The sequence below is a fragment of the Vigna radiata genome, unplaced genomic scaffold (assembly GCF_000741045.1).
Source record: "Vigna radiata var. radiata cultivar VC1973A unplaced genomic scaffold, Vradiata_ver6 scaffold_264, whole genome shotgun sequence".
Lineage (NCBI taxonomy): Eukaryota > Viridiplantae > Streptophyta > Magnoliopsida > Fabales > Fabaceae > Vigna > Vigna radiata.
In genome coordinates this window covers 161051-178439 of record NW_014543984.1, presented here as the reverse complement: position 1 = coordinate 178439, position 17389 = coordinate 161051, and the positions used below count along the sequence as shown (strand labels likewise).

Genomic DNA, 17389 nt, shown 5'->3' with positions numbered 1-17389 from the left:
TGTGCTGTTGGTAATAGAGTTGTCCTATTTGGTGGTGAAGGGGTTAACATGCAACCTATGAATGATACTTTTGTACTGGATCTGAATTCAAGTAATCCGGAGTGGCAACATGTCCAGGTGAGTTCTCCTCCCCCTGGTCGGTGGGGCCACACACTTTCTTGTGTTAATGGTTCTAATTTAGTTGTATTTGGAGGCTGTGGAAGGCAGGGCTTGCTCAATGATGTGTTTGTTCTGGACCTGGATGCAAAGCCTCCAACATGGCGTGAAATCTCTGGACTGGCACCTCCACTTCCGAGATCTTGGCATAGCTCCTGTACACTTGATGGTACTAAGTTGATAGTTTCTGGTGGCTGTGCTGATTCTGGTGTACTCTTGAGCGATACTTTCCTCCTTGATCTCTCAATGGAGAAACCTGTCTGGAGGGAGATACCAGTAACATGGACTCCACCTTCGCGCCTGGGTCACACACTATCCGTTTATGGTGGTAGGAAAATACTGATGTTTGGGGGTCTGGCCAAGAGTGGGCCCCTTCGGTTTCGCTCCAGTGATGTATTCACGATGGATTTAAGTGAGGAGGAGCCATGTTGGAGGTCTGTAACGGGGAGTGGAATGCCAGGTGCTGGAAATCCAGGAGGCATAGCTCCCCCTCCTAGACTTGATCATGTGGCTGTGAGCCTTCCAGGTGGGAGAATTCTGATATTTGGTGGGTCTGTTGCAGGCCTTCATTCTGCTTCCCAGCTTTACATACTAGACCCGACTGACGAGAAGCCTACTTGGAGAATCCTAAATGTACCTGGGCGGCCTCCAAGATTTGCCTGGGGACATAGTACATGTGTTGTTGGAGGGACAAGAGCTATTGTACTAGGTGGTCAAACTGGGGAGGAATGGATGCTAAGTGATCTCCATGAACTTTCCTTGGCATGCTCTGTTATCTAAATCCAGTTAATAAACCGGAATGGTATACGGAGGGTAATGTTGATCATGAAATCATTTTAAGGCTGTAAAGGTTTGTGTTGGTCACTGATAACACTTAACAAGTTCTTGGCCGGTCAGAACATTTGTGTATTAGGTCGATTCAAGGTTTCATTTTATTTTAAGGTTAGTTCTGACCTGAGAACTTTTCATTGAGTGACACATACCATGCCTGGTTTTACGTGGTTGAGACTTTGCCTTCCAGTATACACTATGAGTTATTCTTCCTGAATAGATTATTAGTGTCTGGTAACTAGTAGGTAATAATATATTTGGGTTGTAGCTCACTTGATTTCCCTGTCGGTTGCTTTGTTCAAATTATGTAATTTGAACAATGACAACGTTTAGAAAAAAAAAACTCATGTTTATACTAATACAATAGGTCCATTATATGTAATGAAAGTCTCTACTTCTGCATTGAACAAGTCAGCTGACATGGTCATACATTGGTTGTAATGAAGTGTAACTCTGCAAACAGGTGTACAAGGTAGGGAATCCTGTAGTCTGTACATATTTTCCTTTATTTTGTGATAATATGGAATGTGGTAACCTTTGTATGGTTTATTGTTGTTTTTCTTGCCATATTTGTGTTTGATGGTATTGCTTATATGTGTTCATGATAAATGATCCTTAGGTACGAGATAAAGTGAACCAGACAATTGTTTTTCCATTAAAAAATCATTACTTACAGACGAGTTAAAAGTTCGCATTACACCTTCTGATCAAATTATAAGTGATGTAGAAGGAGCACTTTTTCTGCTGACCATAACTCATAAAATTTGTATTTGTGTGCCATTATTTATTATTTATTTTATTTTATAATTCAATATTGGTTATGTATTTAATATATATGTATGCTGTATCATGTATATTACTTATGAGTGTATATTCTATATCAGTAAACGAATAATGTTTTTTGGCTGTTTTGAAATTGATGTTAAATTTCTGTAAGACGTTGAAACTGCATACAAATAAAATTCAATCACTTTTTTCTTTAAGAAATTGATGTAAAATTCCTATCTGCCAGTTCCCTGTTCCAAGAGTTTATGATTGGCTCAATTCCATTGAGACATAATAAAATTCACTTCTAGATTCTCTTAAAAGGTGGTAATGAATGAAATGGATTTAAAATTAATGACCATTGGAAGTTGGAAACTTAATAATTAAATCTCTATTTGATTTTAATAAACAAAGAAGATAAGCAACAAAAAGGCAAATTTATGTTAATATTGAATTAACCTGAGAAAGGTAAATAAATTATAATAACTAAATTTTGTTAAGGATGAAAACAAAAATGTGATAGTTTTAAGTTAAGATTTTGTATAATTTATACAAAGTCTCATTAAAAAAATATATAAATTTCAAGGTGTTCTTCATGAAGAATTTGGCAGATTTAATGGGACATTTCTAGTATGATATTAAATATCACTTGAAATCATCAAACTATTTATTCTCTAAAAGTATTCATGTGTACTATTTATTACTCATTGAGTTTACTTACTTGAAATTCAACCACATAACTGAAAAAAGATGAAAAAAGTATTGGGTTTACTTTCTTCTTATCTAAACTATAATTTTATTGATTTTTATAATTTTAAATATTTTTTAAAACTTCTAAACATTTTCAAATCTTCTAAACGAGTTTTTTTTTTAAATCTACAATATTTTTTATATTATTTCCTTAAAATCCATTTTATTTTTTGTGACAATTATGAACATTTTAAAAGAAATCTTAATCCAAGAAACATCTCCCTAAGACAGTGCTAGAAAAAAATTGAAGTAAACCAAAAAATAAAAAGAACAGCGTCATCTACTTTCTTTTTTCTGGAACAACCTCAACTCACCCCTTTCTTAGCTAAATTGCTCGCCACTCGTTTTATGCCTTCTCAATCTCATCATCGAATTCCACTCTTCCACTCTCTCAACAACACCGACTAACCAACGCAACGCAACGCTCCTTCAACCATCATTTCTCGTACACTCTCTCTCCGATTCTCACCGCTCCCTTCTCCACGCGCGCCCCATGGGATGAACTTCAACGTCTGCCGCGATTCCGTTTCCCTTCAATGGAGTGGGACAGCAATTCCGATCTCAGCGGCGACGACGACGCCGCTTCCTTCCTCCTCAACGACGACGATGACGACGTCGTCGGGCCCCTCCCCTTTCCCGTCCTCCAAACCGCGCCCTGCGGCTTCGTCGTCACCGATGCGCTCGAGCCCGACCACCCTATCATATACGTCAACGCCGTTTTCGAGATGGTCACCGGCTACCGCGCAGAAGAAGTTCTCGGTCGCAACTGGTTAGTGCCTCTCTCGATATTTCTCCTCCTTAGGTTTAGGTTTTTGGTTCGCATTTTCGCACTCCTTCGAAACCCTAGGAAATCGTTGGAACTTAGATGGAGGGATGTTACGGCGGGATGTAATGTAATGCTCATAGTACTGAATGCTGTAGTCACTCGAATTTGGAATTGTGTTGTGCGTGTTCGGGGTTTATGAAGGGATTTGGATTTGTTTGTCGTGAAATAGTAATTTAATCAGTGAGTGAACTTGTTCCTGTTTGGTATTTCTTTCAATTGTGATAGCTTTTGTGTTGAGTGCTGCATTCTGTTGTTCTACGGTTGAGAACTGGTTCAGGTTAGGGATTGGGAAATTAAATTGGTATTGAAAGTGGTGAGTTTCGAATTATATGGTCTGCATTAAAGAAAGCATTATACCACGTATCATAGTTGTTAAAACATGTAAAGAAAGTCTGGGAATTTATTCTTTTGGAATTTTTTCTCTCTTTATGGGAAATAAATTCAACTGGAGAAAATAAAGAAGCACAACCTGAGGAAAGGCACATTAACTTCATTTTCTCCAAAGTGTCACTCCTTTTTTTTTTTTTTTTTTTTTTTTTTTTTTTTTTTATTTCCCATAGTTTGAATTGGAGTTATTAGTGCTGGGATTTTGGTTCTGTAGGATTAAAAGCATTTAACTTAGCTAAGAATAAGAATTAGTAGATTTTTACCGGAACTTCTTTCATATTACTTTGTGGCGTTATCTTAAATGCATATGTTCGGGAATATGGTTATGCAGTTTATTCTTGTGTCTCACATAGTATTGCAAGTTGTGCTTGGTTTTGGAAATTGAATCTGACTGCTGAAATGCCCGTTTTCTAGTTGCACTTAGCTATTGATAATTGTTCTTGCTAAAGGCTTGTTCGATTCCACTGTTCTTTGATCGGATATGTTATATTGCAAGTAGGCTGTAATATGGAAAAAAGTAGTTTGAATTGTACAAAACCTAAACAGCACGAAGGTAGCTGATATGGGATTTATGTTGGAAAGAGAAAGAAACAGAAATAGAGAGAAAGAGAAGTGAGATGAAGAACAGAAGAGAGAGGATAGAGATACAAGAGAGAAACTGAGAGATCAATAAGTACTTTTATTATGTCTTTCCAATGGTTACAATATACAATAATAATCTTGTTAGATATATTAGATTATTTGATATTTTAGATAAATATCTTATCTTTTATCTTTAGTTAGTTTGTTATTATTCCTTATATATATTTTGGGCTTAGTCCATATTTCTTTTATTATAAATATAATATCTTATGTGTATATTCAACACAAGAGAAATTAATTTTATACATAGTTTAAACTATATTGAACAAATCTTCATAACCTTTATTCACAGCAATCTTCCCATTTAAAATCCTAATTAAGGTTATTTGACTAACTAACCAACTAATATTCTTTTCCTATTTATATTTACATAAAAAACTTCCTCTCCCAAACATGACTCTTACCCTCAGTGTTCTTGAACTTCAAATGGGATTGCAAATGTGATATATTGAGTATGTAAATCTGGTACATGAAGTGATGAGTAGTTAGCTTCGGATGAGATAGGGCCTTAAACTGGGGATACTTGCTCAAATGGTGGGCTTTGTTCAATTTCTACAGTTAAAGCTTTCAATGTCTGTTAAAGGTTTTATCAATTAAGATGATTGTTAGTCATGTCATGATCCTATTTATTAAGAATATCTTTGTAGCCTGTTAAAGGGTAGACCTGATTGGAATATATTCTTGACAAATTATTTTCAGAAAAAAAACTTGTGTTAATCTTGGAGGAACGTTGTCAAGGACAAGTTGTCTTCTTTCTTTTGCCATAGGTTGCTGTAAAGATTCTTGCTTGTCTTGGCTTGTGACTTGATCTATATGAAGGTTAACAACTTGGCATGAGGTAACAACATGAGTGACACATAACTTAGTAAGATGACTTCATGGAGCATAGCTAGCTAGGCAATATATACAGTAAGAAAGGTGACTGAGCTTTCTGTGATCATTCGAGGAACAATTGAAGGATCAGTAGGAGAAACAACCAATGGTAGTTGGGGACATACAGGAGGTCCAAAAAACAGAAAAAAAAAAAATTCACATATTGGGGTGGAGCTTTTGTGTAGGCTGAAATACTATGACATTTTTACTAATCAACAATCTTCTGAAGGAGACAAGGTGATAAAGATCTATCTAACCTCCGATCTATGAATACAAATTGTTCCCGACAATTTCCACCAAATAATCAAGAAAATGGAAAAAAATCAATATAATGCTAGGAATTGGGAAGAACTTTGTGCCACTCAATCCCATGAGATAAGCAAATATGGAGATTCGCCACTTGTCACCTAGCTCACAAGATAAGAACTCCTAAGAGAGAAAAACACTTCTACTTTCTGAACTTTGATTAACCACTAACACCACCCAAGAGATAAGTTATGGAATGCCACTCTAGGACAAGCAAAGGAGGGGCGGCTCCCCATTTGAGATATGACACACTCAAAATATGAACTTACATACTTTTATTATTTAAGTTGTCAAAGTGAGTACATGAGCTTTCCTTATGTAGAGTGTGTGGTGGGAAGGGATTAGACAAACACTTACCTTCCTTAACCCTCTAATTGGCTAACACAAAAATACTTTCCATAAAAGTTTCTATTTAAAAGAAAAATAGAAACAATTACAAAAGTCTAATATAGGCCCAATACAAAAAGTAAATTCCATTCTATCCTAAAGCCTCCTACTTGGTTTTTAATTCATGCACTCATCACAAGGTGAGAGCGGTTGCATTTCATATCTAAGTAGAAGCACCACTATGGTTTAAAAGATGGAACAAGAAGAACCAAAACGGGATTGGAGCTACTTTAAGGAATGTTCTCATGTACAATTTGTACCACTTATGAGTAATAATTCCCTGGTCACACTGGCCAATATAAAGTAGACACGTTTTGTGAAAGATTATCAGCATTATTTTGGACACCTGCACTCCAATTGTGAGTGATAATCCCTTGGGAGAACTTGCCAAAACTGTGTCTTTTTCTATAGTCATCACTTTGCTCTCCACCAAGAAAATGTCCACTTCTGGTTAGCGCTATTTAAGGCCACAGCCTCTACACTCAACAATGGATTTCTTTGAATGTTTTATTTTTGTCCTAGTTAAGATCATGGTGATATAACTGGGATTCAAATTCTGAATTGGATAGCTGATATTCCAAATCATGAATCCTATCATTTTGTGGATTATAAGAATCATGATCAATAATAATAACATAGCATATATAACTTTTAACGAGGACATATAAAGCACATATTCTGACTGAATAACCAAATATATAACACTAGAAGCAATGTAACATAGAGAAGCATATCAAAAGTCAAAACATATATATACATATATACTTACATTTATGTGTGTGCGTGCTAGCATCCACTAGTCAGATTTTAGGGAGAGGGGACCACTAACACATGAAGTTTAGAAGAAAGCAAGAATCTGCTAACAAATAGAAAATATAAGCAATTTATGGGCACCTGTTTTTGGGACGAGCAGTGGAAAGAAGAACAGAAATGTGAAAACTTGAAAAACAGGCAACATGAAAAAGAATTAGTGGAATCATAAAACCGTGAACATGCATTGGGCAACCCTAGATCTTATTGGAGGAAAATTTACTATTGTTTTAGCAAAAGATTGTTCAGGGTTTCATAGAGTTGGTTTGTGCATGAACCAGTCTTGTTGGGATGTGATGCACCTATGGTATAATTGTGCGAATCATCTCTTGGTTGCGATCCAGGTCTGATTTAAGCACCAAAATGATTCACTTACTGATTCGTTTTCCACCAGCTCGAATTATGTTTATTGTTTCACAAATTGTATGATACTAATAACACTGGTCACGATAGTTACCAAATTAGTTAGTTTGAAGTTGTTAGGGGCAAAGGCATAGCTATAATAGGAGAAAAGGTAAAAGGGGATGCATTTTTATTTAACATTTGGGAACATAGTGTTAAAGTGTATTATTATAAATAAGGAAAACACTTTGTGATGGGAATCCTTTGGAAGGAGGAGTCCCTCTTTATTTCTTGGGTCCATGAATTCAGTAAAACTTTACAGAAGTATTCATAATTCTTCTTTTCTCTTTTCTCTGTTTTTTCATCTGAAAATTTAGAATTTGTTGCTAAAAATCTTGGATTACCATGAATGTTGAATGCTCAATCACCTACAAACCCGAGCCTCATCATCTTGTCATCCGTCACCACTCTGTCACAACCCTGTAAGCCACTCAACTAAGGCACCTGATTTCTGCAAGAGTTAGACTACAATTGGAACCAAGGGACTCATAATGGGGGATCTTGAATATTTTTGCCAATGATTCTGGGCATTACAAAATGCTCATAATTTTTCATCTTGGAAAAGTGTGTAGTTTATTGAGAGGGACAGGTTCAGTGTTGTGTGATTTGTTTTGTTTTAGTAATTTTTGTGTGATTAGAGGAAGAAATTGGAATGGGGGGATATTAGACTTTTATGATTCTTCTAAATTGGCGTTTTTTTTTTTGGGTTTAGGGATGATTTTTGAGGGTTGGTCGAATGATTACTTTTAACTTCCCCCAATTGATTGTAACTACATTAAATATAAGTTGATATATGGACATATGTCTTATAAAGTGAACTCTAAGCCTAACTTAATCTGAAATTTGGTTTTTAAGATACAGTTTATACTTATTTATATATTATTAAGAAGGCTTATGGAGAAGACTTCATTTACGAAGATAAGAGGAATACTCAACTAGTTGGGTATTCTTATGACAGGACAGCATCACCAAGCCATAGACGTTCCACTTTTGGATATTGTGTCTTCATTAGTTGTAATTTATTATCATGGAGAAGTAAGAAACAAAATGTTGTCACAAGGTCAAGTGCAAAAGCAAAATACATGGTAATTACAATAGTCATTTGTGAGCTCATATGACTAAAACAACACTTCAAAGAGCTTAAATTTGAAGAAATTTTTCAAATGCACCTTGTATATGACAACCATGCAACATTACATATTGCTTTGAATCTTGCCTTTCATGAGAGAACCAAATATATTGAGTTAGACGGTCATTTTGTAAGAAAAAATATCTGGAGTTTGAAGACATCACTGTTAGATTTGTCAACTTTAATGAACTGTTCACTAACATATTCTCCAATTCTCTCGGAGGACTGGTGATCAATTGTATTTGCACTAAGCTGGGCACATACTACCTATGTGCTCGAATTTAAGGGGAAGTATTATAATTATAGAAATTTGGAGCTGATCCTATATAATAAGTAATATTGTCATAATTATAGAATTAAGTAGTTGATCCTATATATATTGTTATAGTTATGCAAATAAGGTGCTGATCCTACATATTTAGGAATATCTATGTATTATTAGTAACATTTTTATTTATTTCCATATTTTTTTAATATAAATCTCTTCTATTTATTGTATTGATTCCTTTGTCTCAACTAAATAAAACACCCGTGTTGTCTTAAAAAGACTCTGTTTTAGCTTAGTGTTTTTCTCTTCCCTAGAGTTTAACAATCTCTAATGTAATTTCTACTGTCTTTTGTATAGTAGGATGTCTTACCCACATTTGTTTTCCCTTATTTATCTCATGTAAATAAAATAAATATTTTTTAGCAAAAATTGTTAGAATTGGATGCTTTTCATGGCTTTGGTTTCCCAGCTTTCAGTGGCCAGTGCTTATAGCAATGATAGGTAAAATATGTGAATAATGTTAAAGATCAAGTTAAAATTTGTGAAATATACAGTTTATATCTCTATTAACTGCTTCTCTTTCTATCTAGTACACTATTATGTTATTTATATTATAAGATGTTTTAGCTGAACACATTATAGAATAAGCATTTTTCCTGATAAGTGAATGATTTGTCATGTATGCAGTGCAGTGTATTATGAATTGGTGTTCAAAAATTTCGGCAACATTTGTAGAGTAAATTGGACAATTATATTCATTGTAACTACTAGAGAGAACTCATGCTGTCTTTAATTGACATTTTGATGTTGACAGCCACTTGTGAGTAAGTTTTTAGATGGGGGAAGTGCGTTGATCGAAGAGCCTTGTTATTTCCAATGAGGTGATGTAGGAAAGAAGTGTCTCAATTTAAGCTTCTGACTGGCTAACTCTTAGAGAATTTAGGGTGGTTGATAGGTTTAATGATGAATAAGAAAACATTTAAATTTGATGCTTTGACTGTCATTGGAATTTTGCTAAGAATGTTAGTTCACTATGGTGATTTTGCTTTTCAATGTTTTTATTGTAATGAGGATGTGGGTATTTTTAACTGTTGGGTTTATCTTGTCTTATGCTTTATCATTAAGGTGAATCTCAAGATTCAAAGCTAAGAAATGACGTAGTTTCTTGATAATTATTATTTGGAGATTGATTTCCTTACTCTTATCGTCCCAGCAAGTATTATGTGATATGTTTGCAAACATGCTAAGAATGGCTAAGCTGGGGTGTTAAAAAATCACTTCATTTTACTCTACACTGTGGATATAGCTCATTGGGACTGATTTGCATTAGTGTCTCGTGTAGAAACCTGGCTTATAACCTGTATCTGTATTGTATTAAATTGAAGCAATTTGCTTGAGGAAGTAGAATGAGTAACATGTGCACTACGCAAGGGGGAAAAAGAAGGCAAAAGAACATGCAATATAAGAAAATAAGCAATACAAACCGGCCCTTAATGACATGTGTTTGTTGAGTCTCTACTGCTAAGTTTCTAATTCAACGTGGCTTTGTTCTAATTATTTAAAGTATTTTGCAGCCGATTCTTGCAGTGTCGAGGTCCATTTGCTAAGAGAAGGCATCCATTGGTGGACTCAACTGTGGTTTCAGAGATTAGAAGATGCCTTGACGAAGGGGTTGAATTCCAAGGTGAGTTGCTGAACTTTAGGAAAGATGGATCTCCACTTATGAACAGATTGCGTCTGACACCTATATATGGAGATGATGAGATAACTCATGTCATTGGAATCCAGTTCTTCACAGAGGCAAACATTGATCTTGGTCCCCTTCCAGGTTCTACGATAAAGGAATCTACAAAATCATCAGATCGGTTTCAATCTGTGCTTTCCTCGTTGAATCCTCTTCCAGTAGGGGACCGAAATGTTACACGTGGACTTTGTGGAATATTGCAGTTAAGTGATGAGGTATTGTCTCTCAAGATACTTGCTCGCTTAACCCCAAGAGATATTGCATCAGTTGGCTCTGTTTGTAGGCGATTGTATGAGCTAACAAAAAATGAAGATCTTTGGAGAATGGTGTGTCAAAATGCATGGGGCAGTGAGACTACACGTGTTTTAGAGACTGTGCCTGGTGCAAGGAGACTTGGATGGGGTCGGCTGGCAAGAGAACTGACCACTCTTGAAGCAGCAGCATGGAGGAAACTGACTGTTGGAGGTGCTGTTGAACCTTCACGATGTAATTTTAGTGCTTGTGCAGTTGGTAATAGGGTTGTCTTATTTGGTGGTGAAGGGGTTAACATGCAACCTATGAATGATACCTTTGTACTGGATCTGAATTCAAGTAATCCGGAGTGGCAACATGTCCAGGTGAGTTCTCCTCCCCCTGGTCGGTGGGGCCACACACTTTCTTGTGTCAATGGTTCTCGTTTGGTTGTATTTGGAGGCTGTGGAAGGCAGGGCTTGCTCAATGATGTGTTTGTTCTGGACCTGGATGCAAAGCCTCCAACATGGCGTGAAATCTCTGGACTGGCACCTCCTCTTCCGAGATCTTGGCATAGCTCCTGTACACTTGATGGTACTAAGTTGATAGTTTCCGGTGGCTGTGCTGATTCTGGTGTACTCTTGAGTGATACTTTCCTTCTTGATCTTTCAATGGAGAAGCCTGTCTGGAGAGAGATACCAGTAGCATGGACTCCTCCTTCACGACTGGGTCACACACTATCTGTTTATGGTGGTAGGAAAATACTGATGTTTGGTGGTCTGGCCAAGAGTGGGCCCTTGCGATTTCGCTCTAGTGATGTATTCACGATGGACTTAAGTGAGGAGGAGCCATGTTGGAGGTGTGTAACGGGGAGTGGAATGCCAGGTGCTGGAAATCCAGGAGGCATAGCTCCCCCTCCTAGACTTGATCATGTGGCTGTGAGCCTTCCAGGTGGGAGAATTCTGATATTTGGTGGGTCTGTTGCAGGCCTTCATTCTGCTTCCCAGCTTTACATACTAGACCCGACTGACGAGAAGCCTACATGGAGAATCCTAAATGTACCTGGGCGGCCTCCAAGATTTGCTTGGGGACATAGTACATGTGTTGTTGGAGGGACAAGAGCTATTGTACTAGGAGGTCAAACTGGGGAGGAATGGATGCTAAGTGAGCTCCATGAACTTTCCTTGGCAAGTTCTGTCATCTAAACTCAGTCAATAAACGGGCATGCTGCTGTGAGGGGAATATGCTAAAATCATGAAATCATTTTAAGGCGGAAAATGTTTGTGTTGGTCACTGAAAACTCTTGACAAGCACTGCTCTGGTCAGAACATTTGTGTATTAAGTTGTTTCTACGTTGCATTTTATTTTAGGGTTGGTTCTGGCTCGAGAACTTTTCAATGAGTGACACAATACCATGTTTGGTTTTTTTGAGGTTGTGTGAGACTTTGCCCTTCAGTATGCACAATGAATTATTCTTCCTGAATAGATTGTTAGTGTCTGATTACAAATAGGTAATATATTAGGTTGTAGCTCACTTGATTTTCCCATCTGTTTCTATGTTCAACATATGTAATTTGAACCATGACAATGGGTAGAAAAAAAGAAGAAATGTCATGTTTATAGTAATATAATTAGGTCTGTGTATGTAATGGAAGGCTCTACTGTTTTATGCTTTTGAACAGGTCTGCTGACATGGTCATAATTTGTTGTAATGGTCTGTGACACTGCAAACAGGTGTATAAGGTAGGGGACCCTGCATTTTGTACTTATTTTTCTTTATGTTGTTATAATATGGAGTATGGTAACATTTGTTTGGTGTATTATTTTTCTGGTTGTATGTTATACCATATTTTGTGTTTTTCATGGTGCTGCTGTGAATATTCTGTGTGCCTTCATAAATCAATATATTTTTAGTTAAAGTGAACCAAACAAATAATCTTTTAGGTTAATGGACTTTACTTAGAGGACTTAAAAGTTAGTAAGGATTTATGTGGTTCATATTTTTCTCACAATGATGTTAAAAAAATGATGAAAAGAAAGATCTGAAATATAAAATATTAAGCATGTCTTTATATTTTACGGATATTGCTGGAAATTAATTTTACCCAAGGAAATCATTATTTTCTATTAAGCTTAGAACTATTGTTCTCACTGTAATATTTTGGGCTGGTAAACAGAAAGGGAATCGTTTCCTGCACCACCATTGTTTTCTTTTCTGCACCCTAATACTCCCAAAAATTATTTTCCGGAATACAAAAACAGTTTGGGTTTTTTTAAATTGAATCGAACATGATAACTTCCTCTTTTTAAATTTTCTGCGGAATTTCGAAATAGTAAAAAAATTCTGCCTCCATTGCCAGTTAATTAGAAAGAAGACTAATTGCACATTGTTTACTATAATTATGAATTTTTAAAATCAAAAGTGCACAAAATAGTATTTATAGCGCCCTAATACACTATTTGTGGCCAGTACACTCTATTATAATATATAAATCAAACTACACAACCATGTCACTTTTTCCATGTCAACCTTTAATTTATGTATCAATTTCTTTGCATTCCCATTTTCTACCACATCCCTCCTCTATGTTGTACTCAATCCATCTCCTATTACCTCAGCTATATATTTTTTTTTATTTGAATTTTTTGCCTCAGGTAAATTTCGTACCTAGAGGAACACCGTTCTTTCATTGTGAAATCAAGTTTTTGATACTCAGACCATGGAATTTAAATGATCCTTCCTTCCTCTATATCATTCCCCACTTCCATTCCCATTTCATACAAGTTCACTTTCGACAAAACAACTTTGTAAAAGGCTTTTCAAATACGTAGGTTGGATGTTAGATCATGCTTTCTCTTGAATATGTGCCTAATAGTTACGAGGGAAGGTTCCATGAACTACAAATGCGTTTCACTAATACAACAGGAAGATGGTATTAAGAAAGTAGACATCTAAAACGTAGTATTTGGTCCATTTGGGAGCATAACTCAATCAATCAATGATGAATTTCGGCATCAAAGTAGTTCATAAGATATGCCGGCATCACGTCACATCTAAATGGTGGAACGGCCACGTGGTTCCTTTTTTCAATAATGCCAAGACTTGTGCATCTAAATTACATTACTTTTTCTTTTTCTTCCAACTTGTTCCTCTCTATCATTCTACTCCTCCCAACTCATCTCTTGTTTCATGTCAACCATTCTTATCATCATCATCGGTATCATTTTAACTTGTGATATGTTGTTGTTTTCATACTTCTGTTGTGTATTATTTTAGTTGATTAAGCCTGACTACTAGCACACAGATTACAGTTTCTGACTGAACTTTGCTAAAATATTGCATCGCAGGGGTCTTTTTTGTGATATTCTGTATATTGATATGGCTACAACCCAAATACCCCCCAGGAGTGCTTACTCCAGAGTCACGATTTATGACACTTGCTATGGATAGATTTTTGAATGATATGGAAAGGGAGAAGCCAATCAGGTTCACTGACCAACATCTAAGAATTGCAACTGATAACTACTCTTACTTGTTGGGGTCAGGAGGTTTTGGATCAGTCTATAAGGGAATTTTTAGCGATGGAACCATTGTGGCTGTGAAGGTTCTGCATGGGCGTTCAGACAAGAGAAACGAGGAGCAGTTTATGGCTGAAGTGGGAACAATTGGCAAAATTCATCACTTCAATCTGGTTCGGCTATATGGGTTTTGCTTCGAGAGAAACTTGATAGCACTGGTTTATGAATACATGGGAAATGGTTCTCTTGACAAGTATCTTTTTAACCAAAACAATGTCATAGGATTTGAAAGGCTTCATGAGGTTGCAGTTGGGACAGCCAAAGGCATTGCTTATTTGCATGAAGAGTGCCAACAAAGAATAATACATTATGACATCAAACCAGGAAATATTCTATTGGATGGAAGCTTCAATCCTAAAGTAGCTGATTTTGGTTTAGCCAGGCTTTGCAATAGGGAAAATACTCATCTAACCATGACAAGGGGAAGGGGAACTCCTGGTTATGCTGCACCTGAACTCTGGATGCCAAATTTTCCTGTGACTCACAAGTGTGATGTTTACAGCTTTGGAATGCTGTTGTTTGAGATCATAGGAAGGAGGAGAAACCTTGATGTTGAAGTTGTTGAAAGTCAGGAGTGGTTTCCAATGTTTGTATGGAAAACAATTGATGGTGGAGAGTTGGAGGAGTTGATAACAGCATGTGGGATAGAGGAGAAAGATGGGGAGATAGCTCAGAGAATGGTTAATGTTGCTCTGTCGTGTGTTCAGTATAGGCCTCATTCAAGGCCTTTGATGAGTGATGTGGTAAAAATGTTGGAAGGTTCAGTGGAAGTTCCAAAACCTTTGAACCCATTTCAGCAATTTATGGATGGGAATTTCCCTGCTCATACAACAGATACTGGTGGCTCTTCTGTTGTTGTAACTGACTCTAGCATTGTACATGCTACTACTTGATGGAGCATTTCATAGGTTAAACGATGTGTAAAATATTTTCCTTTCTTCTTCTTTATTATGTTGAAAATAACTGTCCATAATGTTCTTTTCAATTTGCCTCTGAACTTTTTATGAATGAACTGCTATGTATGTATACAAGTGAAGCAAACTGTTAGCCTTTTCTCCATGCAAATGTGAGAATTTCTTTTTTGGCAACTCGTAGTACACCTGCTAATGGATGAATGTCCTCTGACCCTACATATCATAACAATCAAACTTTGAAACAGTTTCCCAGTTTATTTAGTTCTTATCGTTCCAATAACATTAGCTTGCAACATAGTTTTAATCCAAAGAAAAAGTCAAGACAAAAAGTTTTTTAATGTATAGCATTCTCACTTTATATACTGTCCAACTTGTCTATTTCAATACAAGGTGGTGATACTCCAACGGATACTTGGACTGCACAAGGCTAAACATCATTATCAATAAAAAATATTGATTAAAAATTAGATATTGAAATAACATTTGCAAAGAAAGAACACCAATTTTTCTATGAGGATCCTTTCTTATGTTTACTGCTAATATGTCGTTATTATGTATAAGAAGTGAAGCCAGCCATAGGAATTGTACTATGAAGGCTTTCTTCGATGAAAACATTGGAATTTTCGTATACATTTAGATATTATATGTCTCTTCATGTTGTGGAAAAGCTTCATGACATTGCAGAAAGAATGGCTAAGGTAGCTTTGTGGTGTGTGGAATATCGGCCAGAATTCAGGCCTGTAAAAGGTCTTGTGGTGAAAATGCTGGAAGGTTCAGCGGAAATTCCAGCACCTACGAACCCATTTCGGCACATGATGGGTGAGATTTTGATTGCACATCCAGTTCAAGAATCTCATACTTATACAACAACTGCTTTGTTTGGTTCTATTATGGTAACTGACTCCAACATGGTACGTTCTACTCTTATAATGAGCAAGAATGAGATTGAAATAGCCCCTAGCATTTTGATGAAATATGCTATTTGATGAAAGTTTTCCATGGGATTAAGAAATTGTAAAATATTATACTTTGGTGAATTCAAATGTGTCCATTTCACATACATGTCAAGATTTAATTGTCCCTAAACTGTTAATTAGAGTTAAAAATGTAGGGAGGGGTTCAACACTCACACATGCACGTAAGTCTCCACATTGATAAGATATTGTCTGTTTTGGACCAAACCCTCACAAATTTGCTTTTGGCACTACTCCAAAAGACCTCTTATCAAATCTTATGTGTATATAAACTCATGTCCATCTCTCGTTTTTTCTGATGTGGAATTTTGTTTGTATCCAACAAAAAAAACAACTATGTATTAGTAGTAAAGCAATTATAGTAACTTTTGATTTAGTACTAACTGCTTGATCGAATAATTTGAAAATTGAACCATTGTATCTTAATTATTAAAATTCCGTGAGAACACTCAACTACCAAATGAAGAACACAACTAACTGTGTGGTGTATGTTTGACAAGAGTGTATTAATCATATCCATTGTTGTAACTAGTAATCAAAATATTATTCACAGGAATTGAAAATGTTGAACATCAGATTGCTGATCAAAATTAAGTTTGAAATATTTAAAAAACAGTATAACAACAATTAATTATAAAATTAAAAAAAAATAACTACAACTATGAAGAGCAAATTCAGTTACTTTAAAAAATTGATTTCGTATTCTTTCTTACATCATCCTATCCTTTTCAATTGATGTAAGTATTCCAAGTATCATTTTAGTTAATTAAGAGTGTTTTACTCTTAATCCCTTTGGAGTAAAATTGTTCATTGAACCCTACATCCTTTAGGTAATTTTAAAACTCGAGATCTTATAAGAGCAATAATCTTCTCAAATGAAAACTAATCAAGTCTGATCAATCTCTTAATTATGACAAAACTTAATCTATCCAATCTCTAATCACAAAAAATCTTTTTTCAAGTTTGAAATTGTTCATGTACAGATAGAAAAATGTCACAAAGATAAAAGGTCGTGATAATTGGAATAACTTAAGATATATTTTAAAATACTACATGAATCCTCTAACTAGAAAATATTTAGATGTATAATGTAAGATAAATTTATTGGAGAGACGTTATATATATATATATATATATATATATATATATATATATATATTTGACATTCAGTTTAACACATATAAGACATTTGATACCATTTTTAACTAAGAACCTTAAGAAAATGTTTTTATCGGTATTTTATCAAATATAATATTTAACTTTGTCTTTCTCTTTAACGTGAGATTTTGACTCATACTTAAATTATTTTTATAATTTTTCTTCAAGGACGAATCTCTTTCATATGATATATTTTTCTTTATGTATAGGGTGACCAACTTATACCCTTGTGATTATGGTGTTATTGTTATTATAGC

The 17389-nt window shown here is 35.5% G+C and overlaps 3 protein-coding genes across 3 annotated transcripts in view; all 3 read left to right on the top strand.

Annotated features, from left to right (window-relative positions):
- The window catches only part of LOC106755176 (adagio protein 1), an 8800-nt gene extending 7264 nt beyond the window's left edge, over positions 1 to 1536 (top strand). The window contains exon 3 of the mRNA XM_014637285.2: positions 1 to 1536. Within this exon, the coding sequence (XP_014492771.1) occupies positions 1 to 936 (936 nt within the window). The 3' untranslated portion in view covers positions 937 to 1536.
- A 1230-nt stretch (positions 1537 to 2766) lies between these two features.
- Positions 2767 to 12312, top strand: LOC106755199 (adagio protein 1). The gene is made up of 2 exons (XM_014637312.2): positions 2767 to 3271; positions 10107 to 12312. The coding sequence occupies exons 1-2, from the start codon at positions 3039 to 3041 to the stop codon at positions 11710 to 11712; spliced, it is 1839 nt and encodes a 612-aa protein (XP_014492798.1). The 5' UTR covers positions 2767 to 3038; the 3' UTR covers positions 11713 to 12312.
- Positions 12313 to 12451: 139 nt separating this feature from the next.
- On the top strand, positions 12452 to 15288 carry LOC106755197 (putative serine/threonine-protein kinase). The gene is made up of 2 exons (XM_014637310.2): positions 12452 to 13725; positions 13856 to 15288. The coding sequence occupies exons 1-2, from the start codon at positions 13698 to 13700 to the stop codon at positions 14977 to 14979; spliced, it is 1152 nt and encodes a 383-aa protein (XP_014492796.1). The 5' UTR covers positions 12452 to 13697; the 3' UTR covers positions 14980 to 15288.
- Positions 15289 to 17389: the final 2101 nt, after the last annotated feature.